Source organism: Trachemys scripta, chromosome 2, assembly GCF_013100865.1.
Source record: "Trachemys scripta elegans isolate TJP31775 chromosome 2, CAS_Tse_1.0, whole genome shotgun sequence".
In the NCBI taxonomy this organism is placed as follows: domain Eukaryota; kingdom Metazoa; phylum Chordata; order Testudines; family Emydidae; genus Trachemys; species Trachemys scripta.
The window spans coordinates 28,796,721-28,823,580 of record NC_048299.1 but is presented as its reverse complement, the minus strand read 5'-3'; the positions used below and the strand labels follow the sequence as shown (position 1 = coordinate 28,823,580).

General features: G+C 41.1%; 1 protein-coding gene across 1 annotated transcript in view; it reads right to left on the bottom strand.

Moving 5' to 3' along the window:
* KIF5B (kinesin family member 5B) overlaps positions 1-26,860 on the bottom strand; it is a 68,959-nt gene that overhangs the window by 28,793 nt on the left and 13,306 nt on the right. The window contains exons 3-14 of the mRNA XM_034760117.1: positions 25,959-26,032; positions 25,349-25,453; positions 24,841-24,889; positions 24,382-24,437; positions 24,212-24,299; positions 22,280-22,404; positions 19,658-19,762; positions 19,048-19,193; positions 13,691-13,839; positions 10,544-10,737; positions 9,581-9,649; positions 806-1,012 (exon numbers count right to left, since the gene is read on the bottom strand). Coding sequence (XP_034616008.1) covers positions 806-1,012; positions 9,581-9,649; positions 10,544-10,737; positions 13,691-13,839; positions 19,048-19,193; positions 19,658-19,762; positions 22,280-22,404; positions 24,212-24,299; positions 24,382-24,437; positions 24,841-24,889; positions 25,349-25,453; positions 25,959-26,032 — 1,367 coding nt within the window. The remainder of the gene's footprint in view (positions 1-805; positions 1,013-9,580; positions 9,650-10,543; positions 10,738-13,690; positions 13,840-19,047; positions 19,194-19,657; positions 19,763-22,279; positions 22,405-24,211; positions 24,300-24,381; positions 24,438-24,840; positions 24,890-25,348; positions 25,454-25,958; positions 26,033-26,860) is intronic.

Sequence of the window (26,860 nt, the reverse complement as noted above, 5' to 3'; positions counted from 1 at the left end):
TTTTACCTGGGTAATAGTTTTGAAAAGTATTGAAAGAATCCACAGGAAAGAGGATTAAGTAGATTTTTTTTTTTTTTTATGAATTCAAAACCTGACAAACATTAGAACTTCTGAAGCAGCTCAAATAGAAGAAAGTATAGAGCGGAATCTTTCTCCACCTTTTGGTTGGTGATATACCGCTAACACCTGGACGAGGACAGAACAGACCCACAGAATGAGACTTGGACACCAAGAGTGCAAGGCAGGCAGGCACTTCTCATCAATAATACAGTAACTGCCTACTTTCCACCCTTAACTGCTGGTAGCCTTTGAAGGGTGATAAGTTTGAACTGCCTATTGCATTAACATGTTGAGAGTCAACACCTACCTCTGCTCACTTTAGGCAACAGAACTGACTGTACAACCTGCTGCTACAGTGACTTAACAGGATTTTGACACCACTCCCCCAGGCAAATTGCAAAAATTAGCAGCTATGGAATAACTCCTCAAAAGGGCAACTCCAAGCCGAGACTCCGGAAGAGAAATCTGAATGGCAGATATAAATTGCATTTTCTATCTTTCCCATTAACTATGATTTGTTGTGCAAGCTACATATCACATTAATATTTGCCAAAATCTGATTTAGATAATCAAATCAGAACTATTACAATTCCACATCAGAAAAATATAAAGCTAAATTTCATGTTTTAACACTCAAAAAAGCCATTTAAAAGAGACAACGTATGTAGGCAGTTGAAAAAACGTTTCCTAATAACAAAAAAGTTATATTACAGACATTTAGTAATTCCCTGTCCTGATTTCCTACCGATTTCTGATTGAGTTCGTCACTAAGCAACTCATATTCCTTTGCTTTGTCTTCTACTTCCTGAGATTTCTGATCATAGTTGACAGCAAGTTCCTCAAGGGCTTGTAGCACCTCTTTTACTTCTTCTTTAGAGGCATCATTTTCAGCCTGGAGGCGATTCAGCTCAGCTTGCATATTGTCTTGGTCCCGCCTGGTAGATGCTAGAAGCTACAAAAGCGATAAAAAAAGTAATAAAACACAAGTTGTCACTTCAGTGACATTAAGAAATGCAAGTGGGAGCCTAAACTTACTGAACATTTTCTCCTAGAGTATAAAGCCTTATTTATTTAGAATTTGTACGTGGTCTATCATTATGAAATAGCAATCCCTGAACTTATCCTTAGTACAACCATATTTTAATAAACAGATGGTTAAACTATTTGTCAAGGATAGCAGACAAAGCTCATGTTGTATATTTCAATATCTGGTCTAACTGACAAGATCTGCATTTTTATTTACAGTTAACTATTAGTCAAAACCTGTGTGTGTAGGGTACAAGTGTGAAGGCTTGAAAATCATATAGCAGATCTTCCTGGTGAACTTTAAAGAAGTTGCTAATCGTTAGTTTACTTAGAATGTTCTAAACTCCCAACTGACTTAAACATGGCCAGTACTTCACCCTCTCTGTATTTTAATATTTCATTACTGAATAGGCACATGACCAAGCAGAATGGAGAGTTTTCAATATATTGAAAAACCAGAGCTGAAACCATTTTCTGAAGTATGGACAAAGTCTTATATGCTCAGGCCTTGTCTACACTATACAGTTTTGTCAACAAAAGTCAGCTTTCATCAACAAAACAGTGGAGGTGTACACACTACAATGCTCCTCCCGCTGGTTTAACATTCCTGCTATGCCGACAAAATAAGATCACCTCGACGAGAGGTGTAGAGCTTTTTGTGACAAAAGGCAGATCAACGCAGTGTCAGTGTAGACACTGCGCTTGCTTATGTTGCTCTAACTGGCTTCCGGGAGATGTCCCACAATGCCCATCATGACTGCTCTAGTCAGCAGTTTGAACTCTGCTGCCCTGAAGAAACACAGGCATGCGCCCCTGCCCCGTTTAAAGGATTGGGAATTTTTGAAATTCCTCTTCCTGTTTGTTCAGCATGGACAGTTAACACAGCACCTTTCCAGCTGACCATGCCAGCTTTCCACAGTAGACACGCTCCTGCGTGGAGTATACCAGAGCTGTTGGATCTTCTGGGTCTGTGGGGAGAAGAGGCTGTGCAGTTGCAGCTTCGTTTCAACCATAGAAACTTTGATACCTAGAGCTTGATTACTAGCGGGATGCAGAAGGGGCATGAAAGGGACATGCAGCAGTGCTGTGCTAAGATCAATGTGCCAAGACAGACATACCAGAAGGCAAGGGAGGCCAACCGTTGCTCTGGTGCAGTGCAGAAGACATGCCGCTTCTACAAGGAGCTGCACACCATCCTTGGCGGCGACCCTACCTCAACCACCAAAAACCCCAAGGATACTTCGGGAGGACTTGAGGCAGCGGCCAGCAGAGTCAACCCTGAGGATGAAGTGGTAAAGTGATCGATGAGGAAGTGGAGTTGGAGGAGGCTGTGGAAAACGACAGGGTCAGCCAGTGGTGTGGTGAGTCAGGACCTCTTTTTGACTCCGGAGAGGTCCAGCCAGTCCCAGCACTCCAGCTCTGGCGTTCCTGAAGCAAGGGACGCGAGCTCTGGTAAGCTTTGATTTTGCTTTGATACAGCATGGTGAGAGGAAATTGAGTTCATGTACTTTGTTATATGGTAAAGGAGGGATAAGGCACAGAAATTAACAAATTTCTACGCAGCGCGGGCCCAGCGGAAAAGTTCTTTAATGTACACCTGCATGTCCTGAGAATCCGCTGGAGAGATCTCTAGGAAATTTTTCTGCAGGTATTCTGCAATCCTCTGCTGAAAGTTCCTTGGCAGAGCTGCCTTGTTTTCCCCCCCACTGTAGGAAACTGCCATGCCAACCGGAAGTTATTTCTGCAGGGATCAGAGCAGCATACAGACCCAGTCTGAAGCCGCATGCATGCAGGAGATGCATCCTGGGTTACCCTTAGGAGTAAGATATTGGGTTTGATTATGCATGTAGTGACCCTCTTTGCAAACCACCCAGACCCTTTGTCCCTTCTTGCTCATTCCCCACTTCCGACCCCCCTCCCCTCCCCCGTCAAACTCACCATATTTGAAACTCTCACCAAGCTGTGTGCTAGCAAAGGGACAGTGAGAAAGAGGTGTGTGTAACTTTTGTGATTCATGGCTCTGAGTGAATTCACAATACTGTCTGTTAATTGTTTGGCTTCTGCAGATGTGCCCTTGAAGACCCATTCCTCCACACCAGTGCCACGCCTCAATCAGATAAGGCGGCAAACCAGAAGGAGTAAGGAGGATATGTTTCACAAAGTGCTGCAATCAACAGATGCAGCACATAGCAAAACAAGAGCATGGAGGGAGACAACTAACAAGACTCAGGCTGGGTAGCCTGGAAAGGACACAGGGGCAGGAGCAGATGATAAAGCTACTGGAGGGCCAGAGATGCTGAAGTCCCCTTTTAGCCTGCAATCAGAGCATATTCATGCATGACACCCCCTGCAGCCAATACAGAACTTCATTCCATGCCCTCCCCAAACTCCCCCACCACATTCCTCACATGTTCCCAGTCCCTCGCAGTACCCCGTGCACTCCAAGGACTGGTTTCATAATGAAAGCTGCAGTTACATGCAGCTCTGAGAGCCGTAACCGAGAGACTGTTCCTCATTACCATGTCCTGTTTGACAAAATTTGTGTTTCGTCCTGTTATTAAACTTTAGTCTTTGAAATAAAATGAGTCTATTTGTTTCATACATGTTAGTTGGTGCTAACATTTAAACACAGTGACTATTGGCAGGAATATTTACTCAGTACAATTAAAGCTCAGGAAGCAAGCACTAAAGGGATTGTTCAGGGTGGCAAGTAAATATTGCCTGGCCGAATGCATCACAAAGACACATTACTGCAAATCATTGTCAAAATGCTTCTTCAAAGCCTCCCTAATTCGAATAGCCCCCTCCCTGCTGTGCCCCTCTAATTGCCCGGGTATCTAGCAGCTCCAAAGCAGTAACCAGCTGATCTACCTCAGCGCTCCATCCCAGGGAAACTTTTCTCCCTTTGCTTCGCAAATGTTATGCGGAGCACAGTCGACTGAAAATGATCAACCTGCCAAAAGGCAGTACCAGCAATCTTTTAATCGGCAAAGTCACAACAGGAGAAAAAGGGGTCTCCCAGGATTACTATGGACATTTCCATATCCCCCATTTGAATCTTCTGGTCAGGAAAGAAAGTCCCACTGTGCAGCTTTCTATGTAGTCCAGTGTTCCTAAAGATGTGTGCACCTTTCCTGACCACCCCGCATTAATGTCAGTGAAATGGCCTTGGTGATACACAATGGAGAAGTAGCCCTTCCAGTTGATGTACTCGTTTGCAAGATGGTCTGGGGCCAAAATTGGGATATGCATTCCACATATTGCCCTGCCACAGTTAGGGAATCTCATTGCCTCACAGCCATCCACGAGAGACTGCCGAGACTCATCAAGCCCTCGGATCGCTACCCCTTCCTGCTTCTCCACGTGGGTACCAATGATACTGCCAAGAATGACCTTGAGCGGATCACTGCAGACTACGTGGCTCTGGGAAGAAGGATAAAGGAGTTTGAAGTGCAAGTGGTGTTCTCGTCCATCCTCCCTGTGCAAGGAAAAGGCCGGGGTAGAGACCATCCAATCGTGGAAGTCAACGAATGGCTACGCAGGTGGTGTCGAAGAGAAGGCTTTGGATTCTTCGACCATGGGATGGTGTTCCAAGAAGGAGGAGTGCTAGGCAGAGACGGGCTCCACCTAACGAAGAGAGGGAAGAGCATCTTAGCCAGCCGGCTGGCTAACCTAGTGAGGAGGGCTTTAAACTAGGTTCACCGGGGGAAGGAGACCAAAGCCCTGAGGTAAGTGGGTATATGGGATCCTGGGAGGAAGCACAAGCAGGAGAGCGCAAGAGGGGAGGACTCCTGTCTCATACTGAGAAAGAGGGACGATCGATGAGTTATCTTAAGTGCCTATACACAAATGCAAGAAGCCTGGGAAACAAGCAGGGAGAACTGGAAGTCCTGGCACAGTCAGGGAACTATGATGCGACTGGAATAACGGAGACTTGGTGGGATAACTCACATGACTGGAGTACTGTCATGGATGGATATAAATTGTTCAGGAAGGACAGGCAGGGCAGAAAAGATGGGGGAGTTGCGTTGTATGTAAGAGAGGAGTATGACTGCTCAGAGCTCCGGTATGAAACTGCAGAAAAACCTGAGAGTCTCTGGATAAAGTTGAGAAGTGTGAGCAACAAGGGTGATGTCGTGGTTGGAGTCTGCTATAGACCACCAGACCAGGGGGATGAGGTGAACGAGGCTTTCTTCTGGCAACTAGTAGAAGTTGCTAGATTGCAGGCCCTGGTTCTCATGGGAGACTTTAATCACCCTGATATCTGCTGGGAGAGCAATACAGCGGTGCACAGACAATCCAGGAAGATTTTGGAAAGTGTAGGGGACAATTTCCTAGTGCAAGTGCTGGAGGAACCAACTAGGGGCAGAGCTTTTCTTGACCTGCTGCTCACAAACAGGGAAGAATTAGTAGGGGAAGCAAAAGTGGATGGGAACCTGGGAGGCAGTGACCATGAGATGGTCGAGTTCAGGATCCTGACACAAGGAAGAAAGGAGAGCAGCAGAATACGGACCCTGGACTTCAGAAAAGCAGACTTTGACTCCCTCAGGGAATAGATGGGCAGGATCTCCTGGGAGAATAACATGAAGGGCAAAGGGGTCCAGGAGAGCTGGCTGTATTTTAAAGAATCCTTATTGCGGTTGCAGGAACAAACCATCCCGATGTGTAGAAAGAATAGTAAATATGGCAGGCGACCAGCTTGGCTAAAATGTGAAATCCTTGCTGATCTTAAACACAAAAAAGAAGCTTACAAGAAGTGGAAGATTGGACAAATGACCAGGGAGGAGTATAAAAATATTGCTCAGGCATGCAGGAGTGAAATCAGGAAGGCCAAATCACACTTGGAGTTGCAGCTAGCAAGAGATGTTAAGAGTAACAAGAAGGGTTTCTTCAGGTATGTTAGCAACAAGAAGAAAGTCAAGGAAAGTGTGGGCCCCTTACTGAATGAGGGAGGCAACCTAGTGACCGAGGATGTGGAAAAAGCTAATGTCATCAATGATTTTTTTGCCTCTGTCTTCACGAACAAGGTCAGCTCCCAGATTGCTGCACTGGGCAGTACAGTATAGGGAGAAGGTAACCAGCCCTCTGTGGAGAAAGAAGTGGCTCGGGACTATTTAGAAAAACTGGACGTGCACAAGTCCATGGGGCCAGATGCACTGCATCCGAGGGTGCTAAAGGAGTTGGTGGATGAGATTGCAGAGCCATTAGCCATTATTTTTGAAAACTCAAGGTGATCGGGGGAGGTCCCAGATGACTGGAAAAAGGCTAATGTAGTGCCCATCTTTAAAAAAGGGAAGGAGGAGGATCCGGGGAACTACAGGCCAGTCAGCCTCACCTCAGTCCCTGGAGAAATCATGGAGCAGGTCCTCAAGGAATCAATTATGAAACATTTAGAGGAGAGGAAAGTGATCAGGAACAGTCAGCATGGATTCACCAAGGGGAAGTCGTGCCTGACTAACCTAATTGCCTTCTATGATGAGATAACTGGCTCTATGGATGAGGGGAAAGCAGTGGATGTGTTATTCCTTGACTTTAGCAAAGCTTTTGATATGGTCTCCCACAGTATTCTTGCCGCCAAGTTAAAGAAGTATGGGCTGGCTTAATGGACTGTAAGGTGGATAGAAAGCTGGCTAGATCGTCGGGCTCAACGGGTAGTGATCAATGGCTCCATGTCTAGTTGGCAGCCGGTTTCAAGCGGAGTGCCCCAAGGGTCGGTCCTGGGGCCGGTTTTCTTTAATATCTTTATTAATGATCTGGAGGATGGTGTGGACTGCACTCTCAGCAAGTTTGCAGATGACACTAAACCAAGAGGCGTGGTAGATACACTAGAGGGTAGGGAGCGGATACAGAGGGACCTAGACAAATTAGACCATTGGGCCAAAAAAAACCTGATGAGATTCAACAAGGACAAGTGCAGAGTCCTGCACTTAGGACGGAAGAATCCCATGCACTGCTACAGACTAGGGACCGAATGGCTAGGTAGCAGTTCTGCAGAAAAAGTCCTAGGGGTCACAGTGGACGAGAAGCTGGATATGAGTCAACAGTGTGCTCTTGTTGCCAAGAAGGCTAACGGCATTTTGGGCTGCATAAGTAGGGGCATTGCCAGCAGATCGAGAAACGTGATCGTTCCCCTTTATTCGACATTGGTGAGGCCTCATCTGGAATACTGTGTCCAGTTTTGGGCCCCACACTAGAAGAAGGATGTGGAAAAATTGGAAAGAGTCCAATGGAGGGCAACAAAAATGATTAGGGGTCTGGAGCACATGACTTATGAGGAGAGGCTGAGGGAACTGGGATTGTTTAGTCTCCAGAAGAGAAGAATGAGGGGGGATTTGATAGTAGCCTTCAACTACCTGAAGGGGGGTTCCAAAGAGGATGGAGCTCGGCTGTTCTCAGTGGTGGCAGATGACAGAACAAGGAGCAATGGTCTCAAGTTGCAGTGGGGGAGGTCCAGGTTGGATATTAGGAAACACTATTTTACTAGGAGGGTGGTGAAACACTGGAATGCGTTACCTAGGGAGGTGGTGGAGCCTCCTTCCTTGGAGATTTTTAAGGCCCGGCTTGACAAAGTCCTGGCTGGGATGATTTAGTTAGGAATTGGTCCTGCTTTGAGCAGGGGGTTGGACTAGATGATCTCTTGAGGTCCCTTCCAAGCCTGATATTCTATGATTTCCTGCACATTACCGAGAGTCACAGTCCTTCATAGCAGAAGGTGACTAATGGCCCTGCATACTTGCATCACCGCAGCTCCTACAGTGGACTTTCCAACTCCAAACTGATTCATGACTGACCAGTAGCAGTCTGGAGTTGCAAGCTTCCACACGGTGATTACCACTCGCTTTTCCACAGTGAGGACAGCTCTCATTCTGGTGTCCTTGTGCCGCAGCGCTAGGGTGAGCTCCGCACACAGTTCCAGGAAGGTGGATTTGTGCATCTGAAAGTTCTGCAGCCACTGCTTGTCATCACATACTTGCATCACAATGCGATACCACCACTCTGTGCTTGTTTCCCCGAGCTCAGTACCGACGGTCCACTGTGTGCAGCTGCTCCATGAATGCAAGCAGCAATCTTGAATTATTTCTTTCTATGGCAGGCAGCAGGGCAGGCACCACCGATTCACAGCTCATGAAATACTGCAGAACCAGCCCTGTTGTATTCATAATGCTCATTACCAGACTGGTCAGCAGTTCAGGATCCATGCTTTCAGGCAGAGATGGTGGGCGCACAGTTAACAAGGGCTGTTGAAAAACAGCACAAAACGAAGCACTCACTGTGGACACATTCCGCCAACCCAAGGAGCATTGTGTGGACATGCACAACTGATGTAATTAAAGTGGCTTATGATCGTCGACATAACTTAAGTCCCTCTTCCTCATCCCCAGATGAGGCAGTTGTAGTGAAGACTATTTCGTCACCTTGGGACAATTTTAAGACTCATCAGGAGTGGCTGAGGAGGATGGCTATGGCCCTAGATATCCAACCAGAGGTGGTCCAGGAAAAATCTCTCAAACTGGTGGACATTTTGGCATCTGCGGCTCCAGCCTGAATAGCTCTAACTTAAGTCAATATAACTCTGTAGTGTAGACATGGCTTCAGACAAATATTTAAAATTAAGTAAATCTATTTTCTCACATAGGAGAGCCAGGCAAGGTTGCCCATGCTTCCCTTCTGTTTTCTCTAGCAGTGGAATCATTTGCATCTAAAATTAAGAAATAATTCAGTGACCGAAAGAGAGCTAGTTTTTAGTAAAAACATATTAGCTTTGTATGGAGATTAGATATTAATATTACCTAATCTAAACATCTGTCAAAATTAACAGAAACAGAAGGATCTGGTAAAAGCTTTGTTTTTTAAATAAATTATACCAAATTAAATACTTTTGGTTGGCATTATACAGCAAGAGCAGATTCATATACAGTTCATAAATAAAAAGAAAACATTATGTCCAATACTTCCAGCAAACCTAGATAAGAGGATAACTGTATACAAATTATGTCGTCACAACTTAATGCCTTGTAAAACTGAATAGTTTTGTAATCAAAATATGGTGATTAAAATGAACACTAGAGGGTTTTTTTTTCCCCCTCCATTTCATATTCTTCCTACAGAGGAATGCAAGTATTTTGAAACTTCTAAAGACTGAGACTTCTTGATACTCATGGAAAAGGTGGGGAAGTCCTACTGCGACAAAACTCTGAACAGACACACTAAATTGGTAAAGGGGTTTGTGAATCTGTAGTTACTGACTGGCCAAAGTACATCAAACGAGGAGCTCTGGATAGACATTGAACAGTTAGATTCTGACTTTAAAACTAGAGAAGGATTATGATGTGGTAAATGAATAAACTGGTTTCCTTATATAATCATCCTACTTTCAGTTTACTGAAAAGTTAGTTATGACTTTAAGGTGGGTTTTTTTCTGCAATATCCCCAATTATTTTTTTTTTAAATCAAATGAAAAACCCCAAATAAAATACACAATAGTGAAACTCACCTCTTCCTGATCCAACATTTGTGTCTTCAACTTTTCTACTAATTGGCTCTGCTGATTGATTTCTTCATCCTGCAATTAAAACCAGCAATCCATTGAACAGTTTGAACACACAAAAATCTCAAACACACATTAGAAGTCAGTTGTTCACCAACCTTTGATAATTGTTTCCAAAAATGAAAACTAAATACAAGACAGATGATTCATGGACTCAAAAGGGATATGAAAAAAATATAGTAGGCTTCTAGCTTTAGATGCATTTGTAGTAATTTACCTTGCACCCAAGAGCAAAATCCTACCCCTTTGTTACGTCACAATGTCTTCTCCAAGTTCAAGAACTAGGACATGTGCTCTCTGTAACTTCCAAGTAATCTACTTGGAATGAAAATTCTCCTGACTTTAGATAAATTTATTACTTTAAGATATTTAGTACCAGAATATTGTTTACATGTTAGAGATATGTAACCAAATGGCATATTTTGTAAAATATAATAATGGACAAATAAGCAACATCTCTCAGCTTTTCCAAAACAGATCACTCAAATATCAGTTTAACTGCATATTACCTCCCCCTTCCATTAGTATTGTATTATCACAGACATCCAACTATCAAGGAGTTGAGTGGTCTCAAAGAATGTTCTGCATTCAACTCTACTCTGCCTACATCAGACTCCATTTTCATCTATTCCCCATGCTCTGCCCACTTTGCTTTGTTCTTTCTATTCTTTCAATCTCCGCCCCCGCCTGTTGAAATTGACAAAGAGAATGCCAATTAGTCCCAAATGAGGGGATTGTTTCTGCTGTGTTTAATCCATGGGAACTGCAGTCAGACCACGTTATATGGATTGAGAACACCCACCATGCTCATTTGTACTAACAAATGAAGATTTGTCTGAATTAAAAATCAACTACTGTAGCTCCAAACATGCTTACTAAGAGATTTTATATTTAACAAGAACAACATACCTTGTCATCAAGTTGCTTGTATAATTTAGTGATTTCTTCGTCACACTTTCTTCTTTCAGCATCAGTAAAATTACCAGTCACTCCAATTGTAGCAGCTGGTTTATCATTATTGATAGCAACATCCTTATCCACTGCAAAAGCTTCCAAGTTGGCTTTCTCTTTGTCAAACTGCTCATCAACTGGTACAATCTCCCCTTAAGTAAAGAGATTTTATAAATATGTTCTCTTATCACAGTTAGTTTAGAAATGTCTTTCAAAGTGAAGTATCCCTGAGAAGTTATATATGAGATAGTCCGTAGTTATGACAGGTAGTAGTTAAATGGTAAATAAAATATTCCAGAGAGTTTAAGGGCCTGTGATATACAGGAAGTCAGACTTGATGGGCGAATGGTGTTTTCTGGCCTTAAATTTCACCCAGTTATTATTCCAGTTAATTACGGAGTTTAATAACTTGTGTACTTGAGTAAGCACAATTTGTTTGACTAAAGCATAACTTCTAGAAAAGGATCTAGCTTTTATTTGAAGACTGAGAATTCACGACTTCCCTGGATAGTTTGGTCCAGTTGTTAAATCACCCTCACTTAAAAACGTAGGTCTTATTTCTGCTTCGGCTTCCAGTTTGAGTCTTGTTATGCCTTTCTCTGGTAAACTGAAGAGCTTTTTAGTACCCAGCATTTCTCCCTTTGAAGGCACTTATACCCTGTAATCAAATCACCTCTCATTCTTCTTTTTGACAAGATAAATATATTGAGCTTTAAGTCTCTTGCTATAAGAGGAGCTCTGTGTAAGCTTGAAATCTTGTCTTTCACCAACAGAAGTTGGTACAATAAAAGATATCAACCACCTTGTCTCTCTCTGATAAGGCATTCTTCAAGCCCTTGAATTACTTCTACAGCTCTTTTCCACACCCACTCCAATTTTTAGAATGTGGACACCAGAAATGTACACAGTATTCTAGAGTCAATCACACTACTACTATACCCAGGTCAAATCACCTCCCAACTCCTATAGTCTCTACTTCCTTGTTTATGCAGCTAAGGATCACATTAGACCTTTTAGCCACAGCATCACACTGGGAGTTCAGGCTGAGTTGCTTGTTCACCATGATCCCTAGATATCATTCATAGTCCCTGCTTTCCAGGATACAGCATAGCCTGCATTCTTTGTTTCTAGATGTTTAACTTTGCATTTGGCTATATTAAAATGCATATTATTTGAATGGCTTTACCAAGCAGTTAAATAGTGTCAATATTTAGTATATAAATATTAGTAAATAGTATCAAATAGTAAATAGTATTTACTAAACAGTAATTAACACTGCTATTGATACTATCAAAGTCATAATCCTACTAGCCCTCCCACCATTCAATGATTTCCCACTGATGACTACTTTGAGACCTGTCAATTCACCAGTTCTTAATCTATTTAATTTGTGCTTTAATATTGCAAATTTTTTAGACTGGTGTGAGTACTAAATCAAACATATTATACAAGTCTAGTTCATGTATGTAATTACCTTTATCAGCCAAATTTGTAATCTCAGAGAATGTAATCTGTTTGTTTGATTAAACCATTTTGAGTAGCATTCATTATATTCTTATCCTTTAATTAATAGAATCCTGTTAAATATTAGTATTATGAAAACTATCTTGCCATCCACAGACAGTAAATTTTCCAAAACACAGCATTTCAAGTTTCCGCTTTCCATAATCCCACAAGTGCTTCCCACAAAAAACATTTAACATATTAGTTCACATTTACTTTAAACAGTCACCATTCCCATACAATTTAATGTATTTAAAAAGTACAACAGTTTAATGCAGGGGTTCCCAAATTTGGTTCGCAGCTTGTTCAGGGTAAGCCCCTGGTGGGCCGCGAGACAAGCCGTGAACCAAGTTTGGGAACCCCTGGTTTAATGCAATCAATATTTTCCTAGAAGTTAAACACCTAACACAAATACAGTGTCTACTGAAGTAAAAATCCAGTAAATTGAAAGCTAACGCATGTCATCTCAACTGGAACATGAAGGAATATTCTTAGACACACGTTTCAGTAGTTTCAGGTACAATTTATTTTAAAAGGAATAAGGACTACTACAGTAGCCTCAAAAATTATATGCTATTTTAATAGCATGTTTCAAGATTATACAACCCTAATTTTCACAGGCCATTAATGTGCCTGTAAAAGTTTGCTCCTGGTTAAAATTGTCAGCAAAGTCTTATAGTAACACAAACTGAATTGGAAAAATAGATTTGGTCAGTGTCTAAGTTATATAAGGGTAAAAAATAGTTTACAGACGCTCCCTGACTTACACAAGCGTTCCGGTAAGTCGAATTTTGTATAAATTGGGGACGTATACCCGACAATTACGCAAAAAAAAACAAAACACAAACCCACGCTTATGGAACTTTTTCTGTAAGTGTGGGTTTGCATAAGTCGGGGTTTGTGTAACCCAGGGAGTGTCTGTACCTCATTTAGACACCTGCAACTGTACCAAACTAACTTTTTAAAATTAATTTAATAAGATTCAATTAGTGTACTGAGTTTATTTGGAAAAGAATAGCAATTAATAGGCCTTACCTCAGATTCACAAAATGCAAACAAAATGCGTAACATTGAAGAGTTAACCTAGAACTCAGTATCATTATGGCTATAACAAGCCATGAAATGCAAAGTGGAAGATGAGACTTCAGATTGACACTACAGTTTATGATTTATCAGTTTTTGATATACCCATTTTTTTAAATTTACTTTTCAACGATTCATAGATTCCAAGGGATTACGATGATCATCTAAATCCAGGGGTGGACAAACTTACTGACCTTCCAAGTTGCGTATAATAATTTTCAGAAGTTTGAGAGCCACAAGACACAATCTGCCCCGCAGGGCTTCTGCCCTGATGCCCCGCAACATTCCCTTCCCCTACAGGGTAGAAGCCTCCAGCCCCACCACCCCGCTGCAGGGCAGAAGAGCTCCAAGCTCTCCCCATTGCCCTGTCTGGTAGGTGGAGAATGGGCCATACTAATTATAAAAGAGCTTCATCTGTCTCACGAGCCACCGTCTGGCCACGCCTTTATCTAGTTTGACTAACTCAACTATATTCACTAAGCTAAAATTCAAGCAACAAAAAATGTAATAACTTCTTACCATTGCGCCATCTGTTGAGCTCATTTTCAAGCCACTGTATGGTGTTACGCAGTGTCTTGTTTTTCTCTTTTTCTTTTTCATACTTTTTTTTCCATTGTTCTGCAGTGAGTTCCACATTGACACAGACTGTGTTCTTAATAGTTTTAGCTCTGAGGGGGGGGGGGGGGGAAAAAAAAAAAAAAAAAAAAAAAAACAGAAAATTAGCCAGGCTGAACAAGTCTGATACAGAGATTCCAGCCTACTCACAGCTTGATGAGATTTGATTCATTACCTAGCCTATCCAACAGGCACAATATTGTGCCTGACTGTGTCCTTATTCTTCTTGCCACACACAAAACCTTCAATAAAACTGTGATAAGACAACTACATAGTACATCAAAAGTTAAGCAGTGAAGTTCTTAAACATCCAGTCTACACTGCACTAATCAGTTCCCCTTCTAAACCACCACCATCTTCGTTCCAACCATCTATAGATAAGCTCCATATGCTCAACAACCAGTGGGTGGCCTTAACTTCAATCATAAAGATAATTCCAGTGCCAGACATATGCAGATTTTAATTCTGCAAATTCTACATAAATGCCAACTTTAGAAGAATCACTAATGTGGACTCAACGATGGGGAACGAAGTAGGGTTTAAACTGAGAATAGCCTGAGGTAAAGGATATGTGCCCTGACAAACTATCTGACTCTCTCAGATTCTTTCATGTTCTCTAGTTTAGGGCAAAAAGAGAAGGGACTGTAGTTCTTTGAGATGTGTCCCCCTACAGGTGTTCATGTGCCCCACACACCTTCGAATGGAGATTTTCTATTATCACTGTCTATTGAGCCCCTGCATGTGCCACTGATATGTTTGTGCCCAACACTGAAGCTGTATCAGACTGCATGGGTGAATCTGCCTCAGTTCCTTCTCCACATCTGAGTCTCAGAAAAACTCCAAAGCAGAGAGGAAAGAGGGCAAGTAGTGGAGCACCCATAAGAATGCACATCTCAAAGAACTACAGTTACTGCATAGGGTAACTTCTCTTCCTTTGAGTATCCCTATGGGTGCTCCACTTCAAGTGACTCCAGAGCAGCATTCCCATATGGAGGAAGGCAATTCAGAGTCAAATAAGTTAAAGGAAAGAACTGCAATGCCAACTGCCGCATCAGATCTGGAGGCATTGACTAAGGCATAGTGTCTGGAGAAGGTATGTGCCAAAAACCATGTAGCAGCTCTGCAGATATCTGCAACTGGAGTGTGTTGAGTAAAGTCACAGACGTAGATTGTGACCTCACTGAATGAGATGACATGCCTGTATTGATTTTGATAGTCCCAGGGTAGAAAAGGCAGAACCTTTTTATCTGTCTGCAAAGAAAGTGAACAGTTTAGGAGAGTCACAAAAAAAGTTTAGTTCTATCTAGGGAGAAGGATAATGCTCTGACTGCTAGAATATGGAGGACAGCCTCCCGGTTGGAACTGTGCAGTTTTGGGGGGCGGGGAGGGCGACTGGTAACTAAATTATCTGATTTGGATGAAACAGACACTTTAGGAAGGAACTAGGATGCAGCTGTAATGGAAACCTTATCCTTGTAGAATATTGTGAAAGGAGGGTCAGTCATTAATGCCCCAAACTCTTGAACTCTGTGGGTTGAGGTAATAGCCATATGGAAGTCTGTTTCCATAGAGAAATTCAATAAGGAGTAGGTCGCCGTCAGTTCAAGAGGAGGCTTTATATGACTTAAGAACCAAATTAAAAGGTCCCAAAATGGGGTCCGGACTTTCACCCATGGGAAGAGATTTCCCAGACCTTTCATGAACCTTACAAACAGGGAGAATCTCTCAATAGTGGTGTGAAAAGCCGTCAGGGCAGCCAGAAGAACCTGGAAGGAACTAAGTGAAAGTCCTGCTTTCTTAAGCTGCAACAAGAATTCCAAAATGAGCAGAAGCAAGGCAACTTCATGGACAGCTTTCTGGAGTTCACACTAATGACTAACTCATCTCCACTTTTAAAGGTAAGTAAGTATCAGAGGGGTAGCCGTGTTAGTCTGAATCTGTAAAAAGCAACAGAGGGTGCTTTTTAAAGGTAAGTATTTCTGGTTGAATATTTCCTACTATTGAATAATGTGTATTGTTCCTCTCCAGAACAGGACAACCTCTAGCCCCGCAAACCACTGAGGAGCCACGCCTAGACGAGACTGCTCAGATTCGCATGCAGCAGTCGACTGGCGTCCTGAGAGAGAGGTTCAGATGTGATCAGAAGATTTATCAGTGGATAAAGAGCTAGGTGGAACAGATAAGGAAACCATGCTTGCCTTGAACATCGGGGCTTTAAGGATGACTCTGGTCTTGTCCTGTCTGATTTTGTTTGTCATTCTGAGGATCAGAGGCATCAGGAGAAAAGCATAAAACTGCTTTTTCATCCAAGGGAGAAGGAAGGTGTCCCCCCAGGAATTGTGAAGTTACCCTCCCCAAAGCAAGCAAATGGCATTTTTTGTTTGCAGTTGTGGCAGAGGTCGACTTCTCGAAACTCCCAAGTCTAAAAAATACCAACTAGAACCTGGAGATCCAACTCCGATTCATAGTCTTGGGAAAACCACCTGCTGAGAACATCAGCCATGACAGTCTGTCTGCTCGGAAGTTACACTACTGAAATTCCTATGCAATATTTTATGCACCACTTCCATAATTTCACTGCTTCGGCACAGATAGAATCTTGTTCCTCTCTGCCAGTTGATACAGAACATGCAGGCTATGTAGTCCATCATGACCTTGACAGATCTGCCTGATGAGAGGCAGAAATTCAAGGCAGCTATATCTGATCGTTTTGAGTTCCAACCGGTTGAGATGGAGGGTGGTTTCCTAGGATCAACATCTGCCCTGCACTGTTAGAGAATCAAGGTGTGCCCCTCCACCCACCATAACAGAGATGAATCCGTGGTCAACCAATTATGTTGGAGGAAGGGAACCCCCGCTGCTACCTTGCAATGGACCTTACACTAGTCTAGGGAATACTTCACCTGCTGGGGAACTGACAGTCTAGACAAGTAGGTGTGCCTGTTGGGCGAGTAAACGGATTTGAGCCACCCCTGAAAACAGTGAAGGCATAACCTTGCACACACTGTCACAAAGGTGCAAGCTGCCATGTGACCAAGATGAAGAGTTTCTGACTGAAGTCTGGGGGCTCCCTTCAATAGTTCTGACAAGGTGTGATAAAGTCACAAATCTGTCCAACCCTCTCCTGTGCTGATTGGTGACCAGGTCTATCACCCCTAAATGAAGAAGGGATTTTATTTCCTGTCTTACCAGTAATTTGTTAGAGAGAGGTCCCTGAAGCGGGACAGAAAAGGGGAACAAGGAGGGAGGTAAAATGGATGGCGTAGCCCAATGATATTACTTCCATCATCCATTTGTCCAAGGTGATAGGTTCCCACGGTTATTGGAAATGGAACAGTCGGTCTCCAAATGGGGGGGAGGTGGACAAAATGTTGAAGCTGGCAAGCTAATGAGGCAGGAGGGGGTCAAACCCTCAATCATTCTGTCAAAACGGATCCTTCAGTGATGAAGCCTGTTGTGAAGTTGTATCAGATGGGGGAGCCAAACGTCTGTGTGAGAGACGGACCTGTAAGCTTGTCCTTGGCAGACAGTACCAATAGCTTGAAGTGCTTTACAAATGGTGCTGATGTGTCTGGAAGTTTATTTGGTACCAAAGAACTCGATATGGGTAACAGAACAAGAGTAAACTCTGATGGTATGGAACATCTGAGCTCGTTCTGACCATCTCCACTAGATGGTATCAAAGCCTTCCCAGAGCCATGTTTAGCCTTAGGGCTGCAGCACTTTTCTATTTCATCAGTACTGGTGGACTCCTTGCCTCCACAGTACTGAGCCTCAAGGATGATGTTTCTGAGGTTGTCAACCTGGTCAGGAAACTAAGTTTTTTGGGGTTGCATTCCTGGGAGGGAAATTAAAGCTCCTCTTACAGTGTTTAGAGGAGGTCTCTGAGGACTTCCCCCTTCTGGGAGAGTGTTGCACTGAGGTCAAAGAGGTGCTAGAGACCCATGGGGGAAACTGATGTACGGGGGTGCACCGTCATCCAGGAAGTCAAGTCATAATGACTGTTCTTCTGAGCCCTAGATTTGAAAGCTAAATAGAAGTTACACTTTTGTAGTATGTACGACTCTTCTAGCAGCAAATGCACTGTGTGTGTCTGTCACTGACCAGGATGGCCTCTCTACAAAAGAGGCAACATTTAAACTATAGTGAATCAGGCATGCCCCTCTGAGGAAGGATTTTCCCACCTTACTTTCTGCCCTCAAGTTTTTTATCCCATCCAATGATGGAGTCCCACATGAGGTGTATATCCATACACCCCCACCTGCTGGGATTCCTACCTGGGTGGTGTCACTGGATCTCGTTCAGGGACTAGCTGTATTTCCCATAAACAGCAGGGGTCTGAAATTTGAACCCCTCTTTCCTCAGCTGCCAGAAAGGAGATGCAGAGTTGTGTGTGTGTTCCCTGCATTCAAAAGCCTGAAGCGGGCTTTGGTGAGGTCTCTGCTACTCTACCACTCACTGTTCTCATTTCTGAGTTTTCCTCCACCACAAATAGCTCCAGTGACAGCCTTTGCTACTGCTCAGTGCTTTGCTAAGCAGCAAAAGAGCAAGATCAACAATTCCCTGTTTCACTGAAGCACATACGGTAATGAATAGTAACAACGCCCCACTCCCCCAAATCCTCACACACTCTGGTCGGTATTTACTCTGCAGCATAGTAAGAGCAGCTGCAGAAGTGCTGGAACTGCGGAAGACAGCATTAGATCAATCTTTTCTTCCATAAGGATGAGAGCTTTATTTTAAATGAAAGTAAACTCTGCTGAAGAGGATGATATTGGTCCTCCACACTCACAAGAAAGTTTCTTACACTTGCCATGATGAGTGGATTTTTCAAGCCCTACTTATGGATATTTTAGGCACATTACATAATCGGGCACTAAAATGCTTAGCAGTGTGTATACACGAGTTAAAGAAATATTAAGTGTTGATGTTATATTTGATATAGGAACCGTAACCATCTGTGAATTTAAATTAAAAATTAATTATTCTGTATTAGTGTCTTTCTTCACTGAGCTTTTTGGTTTTTAAAAAGCAAATGTGTATAGTTGAACATGCAGTCAGCAGTAGAATTTAAGAGCTCAACCTACCTTGCTTGATTAGAGCAGACATCTTTGGCAGTTATCATTTCATCGAATGTGTTTACTTACACCAATCTTACCAGAAAATATGCATAGGAGCTTAATAAAAAGATGCTTGTACTTCATGACTTACAAGACTTCAATGAAACAAATCCTACTAGCATTTTTGAAGTGTTTACTCACCTTTGACCAAACAAGAGCGTAGATTTAGTTTCAGACTCATTGTATGATGATGGAGAGCAGCAAATTACAATAGTGGTTCTACAGTTACCACCCAATGAATCCTGGAGGATTCTGGTCATTTTACTGTCACGATATGGAACGTAAGTCTGGAATAAATAAATGTATAGATTAGCATATGTTTGAAGGAATAAGTTAGAGTTGACAGACTTAACTATTTAGTTTGTTGGATAAGGATCTGCACTTAATTCAGCTAAGACCAATAAATTAGCAAGAAGAATAGTAAAAGGTAATTTCTCTTCAGGTTCTTAAACAATGCCCAACACAGTGGTACAAGTACAAACCTTTCAAAAAGAGAGTTATGTCTAAGCTTTTGTACTTTTAGGGTAGAGGAAGCTTCCATTAAGATTTCTGCTTTACACAGCAAGACTGACTCTAACAGACACTATTGCACTTGCAATGTAGTGATACAATAGTTGAGATTTTTAAGGCAGTGCATGGGGAGATGTGTGGTTAAATCTCATGCACTGCCTTGAAAATTTCAGCTCATAGTTCCTGGGTACTATTACATCTGTATTGTCTCTCTTTCTGGATTTAAAAAAAATACACTTACGCTGCTTTCAGCCAAAGCAGAAATGACATTTCCAAGAGCTGAGAGAGACTTGTTGATGTTCTTAGCTTCATCCAGCAGAGCACCTTCTGCTCCAGTTTTACTAACCTAAAAAAGATTGAGTAAATAAAAGTAAACATTCTAGATAGCATTATTCAGGTTTAGTGCTTATAAAAAAAGCACTGAACAGCTTGCTCTTTTTTAAAACGAAGTGTCACTGTAGCACCTCTAACTTGCAGAGTCAGTTGGGAAAATGGATTCTCTTCCCTCACTCCACACCACCTGAAGAAAAATTCTGATTTTCTATCAAAAAACAAAAAGTTTTCAGCTCAAGACTATTCAGTTTTTCCAATGAAAATCAAAAATTTACCAAGGAAAGCAGATACTTTCTGTGAAAACAATTAATTTAGTTGAAAACCCAATTTTGGTGAAAAGTTTGACCAACTGTACTCAGTCATAAAAAAAAAAAGGATTGAATGCAAACAATTCATGCATAAGGCTAAGACTGTGTCAGTTATGGACAGGTCACAGGAAATAACCAAAATTCACAGAAACCCGTGACCTGTCCCTGACTTTTATTAAAAATAACTATGGCAAAATGGGGAAAGAGGAGGGTCCAGCACCCATTGCTGCTGGGCCTCCAGGATTCCCCCTACCCTCAGTAACAGAGTGTGGGGATCCCCCTGCTCCTGGCAGCAGCTCGGAGATGCAGTGGTCTGCCCGCGTCAGCAGGTTGCCCCACTGGCTGACAGCTTCAGCCCTGCTACCCCAGGGTCGAAGCGAAAATGTCACAGAGGTCTCTGGAAATCACCGATTCCGTGACTTCCATGACCTCTGTGACAAAAATCTTAGCTTTTGCACATGAATAAGGCTAAGAAATTCAAAGTTATGGACACTAATTAATCCAAAAGTCAAATCAAGTCAGGCAGGAAAGTTACCATCCTAAACAATAGGGAAAGACTATATAGACCAGATTCAAAAACAGCCTCTGTCACAAAAAAACCTCAGATACAGATTCCTGACACAAAGTCTACAAGAGCAGAGAAGATTGCAGTGGAAAATTACTGTAACCTGACTTCCCTCAGAAGGTACCTGAGGGTCATGGATAAAGATGGGAGAGACTGAAGAACAGGAAGCGTCACCAGTTCCTACTAACACCTTTCCCCAGTTCTGCTGCCCAGCCTAGTTCCCTAGTCTAAATGCCCAACCTTGCTCCACAGTTCTATGATCTGCATCTCCCCTCCCTCACATTCTCCCAATCTACACTGAAAGAATTTTGAAGTTACATTTTATTTTATTAAAGTAAACAAGCGTTAAGTGTAAACTACTAAAACACAAATACACATGCTAGAAGATGGGTGCACAATTTGTTGGAAAACTGCTCATTGACCATTTTTAGGAACCAGTTAAACAATAAAGGGGATTTGACAACATGGCCACTTTTTTAACCTTTCCTTGTAGATCAAGTTTTCTAAACCTTTTGTCATTTTTGTTGCACTCCTCTGGCCAAATACTCACAACAGGATCAGGCCTGGAAATGCCTTCCCATCATGGCATGACTCCAGAGCGGCAAGGAAAAGCTCTGAGACAAAGAAACCTTTAAAACCTTGGTTTTTTTATACACTGTAAATAAACAAGTGATGTCACTGCTGGTTACTGGACCTTAACTAAAGCCAGATGAAGCAGTTCAGGGCTGAAACCTGCTCTCTTCAAGGTTTCCTCATCTCACTTTGCTATATTGTCCCCTAGTTACAGGAGCAAGAATTTATTTTCAAAACAAACTAATATAATTATTTCCTGCACCTGGTGGGTATCCAATTAGCCATGTTTTTCTTTATTTTGATTACCTCAACCCAAATCTTAAGTAAGATAACACTGGTATTTCAAGGGCCACTACAAACTTAAGAAAGAATAAGATCATGAGAAAGGGGGATTGTCTTTGGTCAAATGCTTTGCGCCTATCGCTCATGCTACTATCCAAACTCAATTTAAAAACCATAGTTCACTCAGGCCTAATGTGGGCCTCCTGGTGGACTATAGGGGACAAACAGGATCCCATAAATAGGGAGCTCACAGTACTGGCAGAGTGGTGCACAAGGTGACTCCATTTCATTCAGTTAAAATAAGGAAGAAATTTCCACATAACAGCCTTGTCTCAGAATTAAGGTTTCTCAAGTGCATTTCCAGTCAACGTGATCACCAGTTAGGACAGTGTTAATACAAGCAACCACAACCTACACAATATCCACACTGGCACCACCTTCACAACAAACTCCTTTTCAATTCCAACATATAACCAATCACAACCCACACCTCCTATTTGTCATATCACACTTAAACAGGGTCAATGGAACTTCAATCTACTTTTTTCATGTACAAAAAAAATCACGACACCTTTTACCAAATTCAAGCTTATCTATCAATAGGGAGCATGTCAAACTAGCCTATACTGGAGTCTGGGTTTCACATATGAGCGCTGGATTTAAGAAGAGTCATGAAGCTGACTGGGGAGTCAGTATTATGATTTGTGTGTTCTTAGGAAGTGATACTTCAGCAACCTAAGCTCTACGTTAAACAAGGTTCCGTATGTTCCTTTAGTTTTCAAATATATAAAGAAAAAGTTACCTTTTCACTACCTGCCAAGTCCACAAGGTAAAGTTTTCCACTCAGTTTCTGTTCTGTTTGAGTGTTTTCTTGTTTTACATTAATAAGGAAGATACTATGACTTCGAGAGCTGTGTTCATTCATATCTATAATGAAAATATTTAAGAATGTTCAAAACATTTGCTTACGCAACAAATCTGTCCTGGATAACAATTACTTTAATTTGACTTTAGCTGAACATTTAGTTTACTAATATGAACCTCTCAGTGAACAAATATATCTCGAGATAGACAGCCTTACAGTAGTTTGTGATGAATACAGCGTATTTAAACTAAAGTAGGCAAATGAAGGGTCAATCCCATATTATTCAATAGATTAAGTCATCTTTTTTTCTATACATTTCTATTAATAAAATGTAAAGTGTATTGACAGTTTACTAATCTGGCCTTTTACTCTGGGCTTAAGTATTTTTGGAGATTATAAGAAACACTAGAACATTTGTCAAAATTTTTTTCAAAGCTGTTACATACTGACTCAACGTGTCAGAGTTTCCTTTAGAAACTATTTCATTTTTGTTATAAATTAAAGATAGTTTTTTTTTCTTTTTTCCTTTATGCTTCATAGCATAGGTAAGATATGTGAAGCACAAGTAAAATTTTAAAGACACACAGTTCATACTGAATTAAAACAGTTCTTCGAGTTCAGTAACAGAAGTCTAAGCTGATTTACTTTGAAGAGGGAGAGCTGATTTACTTTGGAGGGGAAGAGGGAGAAGATGAGCCTCCTATTTAGTCTTCTCTCTAGCTCTGTGTCAGACAGAAACAACCCTAAATCCCCCACAGCCCTCTAAAGACGTGGGGTAGCTACAAGAGAAGCTGAGGAAGTGTAAAGAAGGAATAGTCCCTTGTTCCCAGCCACTGTTACTTCCCTGTTCCTCAGCTTTTAAATGCTGACCAGTTCTGGTTTCTGTTCCTTGCTGCCACCAAGAAAAAAAAGTAACTGTTTGGCTTATCACTCCTCCAAAAACACTCTCCTGATCAAAGGGAGGGCCAGAGAAGGCTTGGCCTTGATATTTGATTGCCTTCCCCAACCTTTTACTGATAAAATAAGAAAAGGCAGCAGGAACAGGAAATTTCCGCCAAAAACAGCAGCTCCCAACATTTTTCTGATGAAGTCCTCTGTAGATGAAAAGCTTGTCCATTCCCTTGGCCAAATGCTGCCATATTTTTTGTTTATATTCTCTTTTCTTCTGCCTCAGTTTTACCTTTTCTGCCTCTGTTCTGTCCCCAATGCAGCATTTTCTGTTTTTCCTCTTTTTGCCATCTCATGTTGTAGCTTCCCTCCCTACATCCCACTCAGTAGAAGGTTACATATTGCTTACAGTGAGAGAGTCCACTGACATCTCCAAAGACACAAGGCACATGCTTTTACAACTTAGTGGAATGCCATAGGACCAAAGAGAGAAACTTGGACCTATGGGATGCTGCCTAAATCTGCAGACAAGTAAACATGGGCATCTCGTGATCAGCTTTGTTATAGGCCTCTGCAGTAGTAGAGACAAAAAGCAGGTGGCTTCATGAGAGACAAATTGCTTTACTTCCAGATACAGGAGTACATTCAAGGGGTGAGGGACATGGATCTGGGATCATGAACGTTCACTACCCCATGCTTGTGCTCTGCCCCTACTCCAAGAGGGGGCATGCAACCTCAAGTTGAGTAACACTGCCCTAGAAACAGGAAGTTAAATGAAGGGGAGACAAACTAAGTAGACCAAGATTGTCTTAATTTGTCTTAACCTACTCTTGCCTCCCCCAAGTGACACACTAAGGTGAGTCACACAAGTCAATATTTCAAAAAAAACTAGAACCATTCACTTATATTCACAGTTTGGGCTTCTCTCGTTTATAAACTTAATGAAAGGAAAAGAATGCCATGGGGGGAAAAACCACTTACTTGTAACTGCTACATGTCTGTTAGATTTTCCTTCATCTATAGTATCCATAACTTCATCTGGACTACATACAAAACGTTCAGTGCAGCCCTTTAAAAATTGACAAAACATAAATAAGCGATGTACACGGAGAAAAGATAGGTTAGTTCAATAGTGTAACACTTATACTCACCTTTACATAAGGAACTCTGTTTTTGTCCTCATGAACAGAAAGATTGGTCTTTGAAACTGGAAGAAAAAAAGCTCTACAGATAAGATATTTCATTTGTTCAAAAGAATAAATATGGGGAATGAGCATATATATCCCGAGGGAAACAAACATCATTTCCCATGATATCCCATGCAATTCTTATATTCTAACATCGGAACAAGGATTTACACAAAATGGCCATTAGAGAAACTTTTATGCTTTTATACAGATAACACATTATACAAAGAAAAGGCAGAGCTATACTTAATTTTACAATTATAAGATTATGAAAACCAATGAAAGACTACATTTATAGTTGCCATTTACAATGTATCATTAGTATGCTACATAACTATCCTAATCTGGCGGTAAAGTTTCTTTCCCCTTCTTTGCAGTCTAACAAGCTGCTATCCCCATCCTATATAAAGGGCACAGACTTACCATCTAAAAGGTCCCTTATTTTATCCAAGTATATTTCAAAATATGACACCTAATAAAAAAGATACAGCATTAAAAACACAGTAATTCATAGATTTTAGGCCAAAAGGAACCATTATAATAATGTAGTCTGACCTCCTGCCTAACACAGGAGACTTTCTTCCTTCCAGTGATACCTGCACCTAGCCCAAGAATTTGTGGTTGAACCAAAGCATCTCTTAGAAAAACATCCAATCTTAATTAAGACTTCAAGTGATGGAGAATTTACCACAACCATTACCTAAGTTACCAAAGGATAACTTCCCTCACTGTTAAAGATTAGCATCTTACTGTCAATGAATTCCCAACCACTGGATCCAACTGTCTTTGGATTCATATCTTCCAAATTAAATGGGAGACTTGTATATACACCCCCCAACACCCCCGAAGATTTAACCATCAATTACTTTATTTTAAAATCAGATGCAACTTTCTTTTGTTTCAAAAGTACTTCTTAAACCAAACAATTTACCTTAATGTGGAACTCCAAATTTTCATCCATGGAGTAAATATAATTAAAAATATCTTGCACTATTCTTGGAATAATCCCCATCCCATCTGGATCATGAAGTGTTCCCTTTTGAGAAAAAAAAAAAAAAAAAAAGACAACTAAATGCAATATTCTTTATCAGTTATAATTCCATGCACACAACAGATTTCTACTATTCAAAGACGACAAACTGAACCTGAAGGAGTTGATTTTAGAATAGTAACTAGAAAGAATTTTTTTAACAAGTCTTGCCAACCCATTTAGGACCAAGATTTGTTAGGGTAAAAAAATGACCCCAGTAATCTCTTAAATAATAAATTGAAGATAAAAAGCTGCTATTAATGGAATACTTAATATTTTATCATTTTTTCCCATAGTTATCTACCTTTTGAAATACAAATCCTCAGTCTCCTCTGTTCATCTGGCATCCCTTCTCCCACAATTTCTTGGTGGGCTTGATCATAATATAGTATTTTGGACATCATTATTACCATGAGTCTGGAAATAGCAGTAATTAATTTGTGGAGCCTTATTTGGTCCTCCAGCAGCAGAAAGAGAAATATTATGAGACAGTCCTTTTTAGATACCTTACCTCCATAGTGTGTGTTTTCCCAGATGATGTTTGTCCATAAGCAAATATTGTACCATTGTATCCCTCAAGTACATCTAACAAGAAAGAATTGATGCATTAGGGTTCTTTTCTAAGCAAGAAGATAATTCAGTGTTTGATGGACAAATAATCTAACAAAGGATTTTGACTCCAAATGAATTTTGACCATTACAAGGTGTCTCCAATATGAACACAAGTCTAATAAAATAGAATTGCACGTTGCTAGAGTAGGAGAAATTACATCAATAGATTAAAATGTAAACTAATGCATTACATAAGAGTTTCAGACTCAAGATACAGACACTTTTAAAAGGTGAGCGACAAAGGAAAAAAATGGGATTGTACCTTTTTGCTTCTTTTTAGTATACAAAGGCAGAGTGAAAGGCTTTTTAAAAAAGTTTAAATTAGAAATTAGTGTCTTGTTTAGGCTGGAAAACTATGAAAACTGAAAAACTAGGAACACAAATACTGTGCTTCTGAGGACAGAGGAAGAAATCCTGCAACATGCTGTTATTGGATAACCAGTCCACCCACAGAAACTTTCTAACTTCCAGTAGTTAAGAGGTTAGCTTATGCCATAAACGTAAACGTTTGTATCTTTTCTAAAGCTAGTTGTTTGTTTGTTTTTTTGAAGTATTGTGACTGTAATATATGTAACATTTCAAATTTATTGTAATTGTAATATTTATAGAACTGATATTCTTGTTATCCATATAAATGTCTGAACTTCTTTGAAGTCTCCTAGGTAACTTGTCTAAATGATTAATTCACTGCCACAAGTTCACAATTTAATTGTGACTTGTGTGAAAAAGGAAATCCTTTTTATCAGTTTTGAATTTGCCATTTGCCAGTTTCATTAAATGGCCCCTTGTCTTTTTGTTATG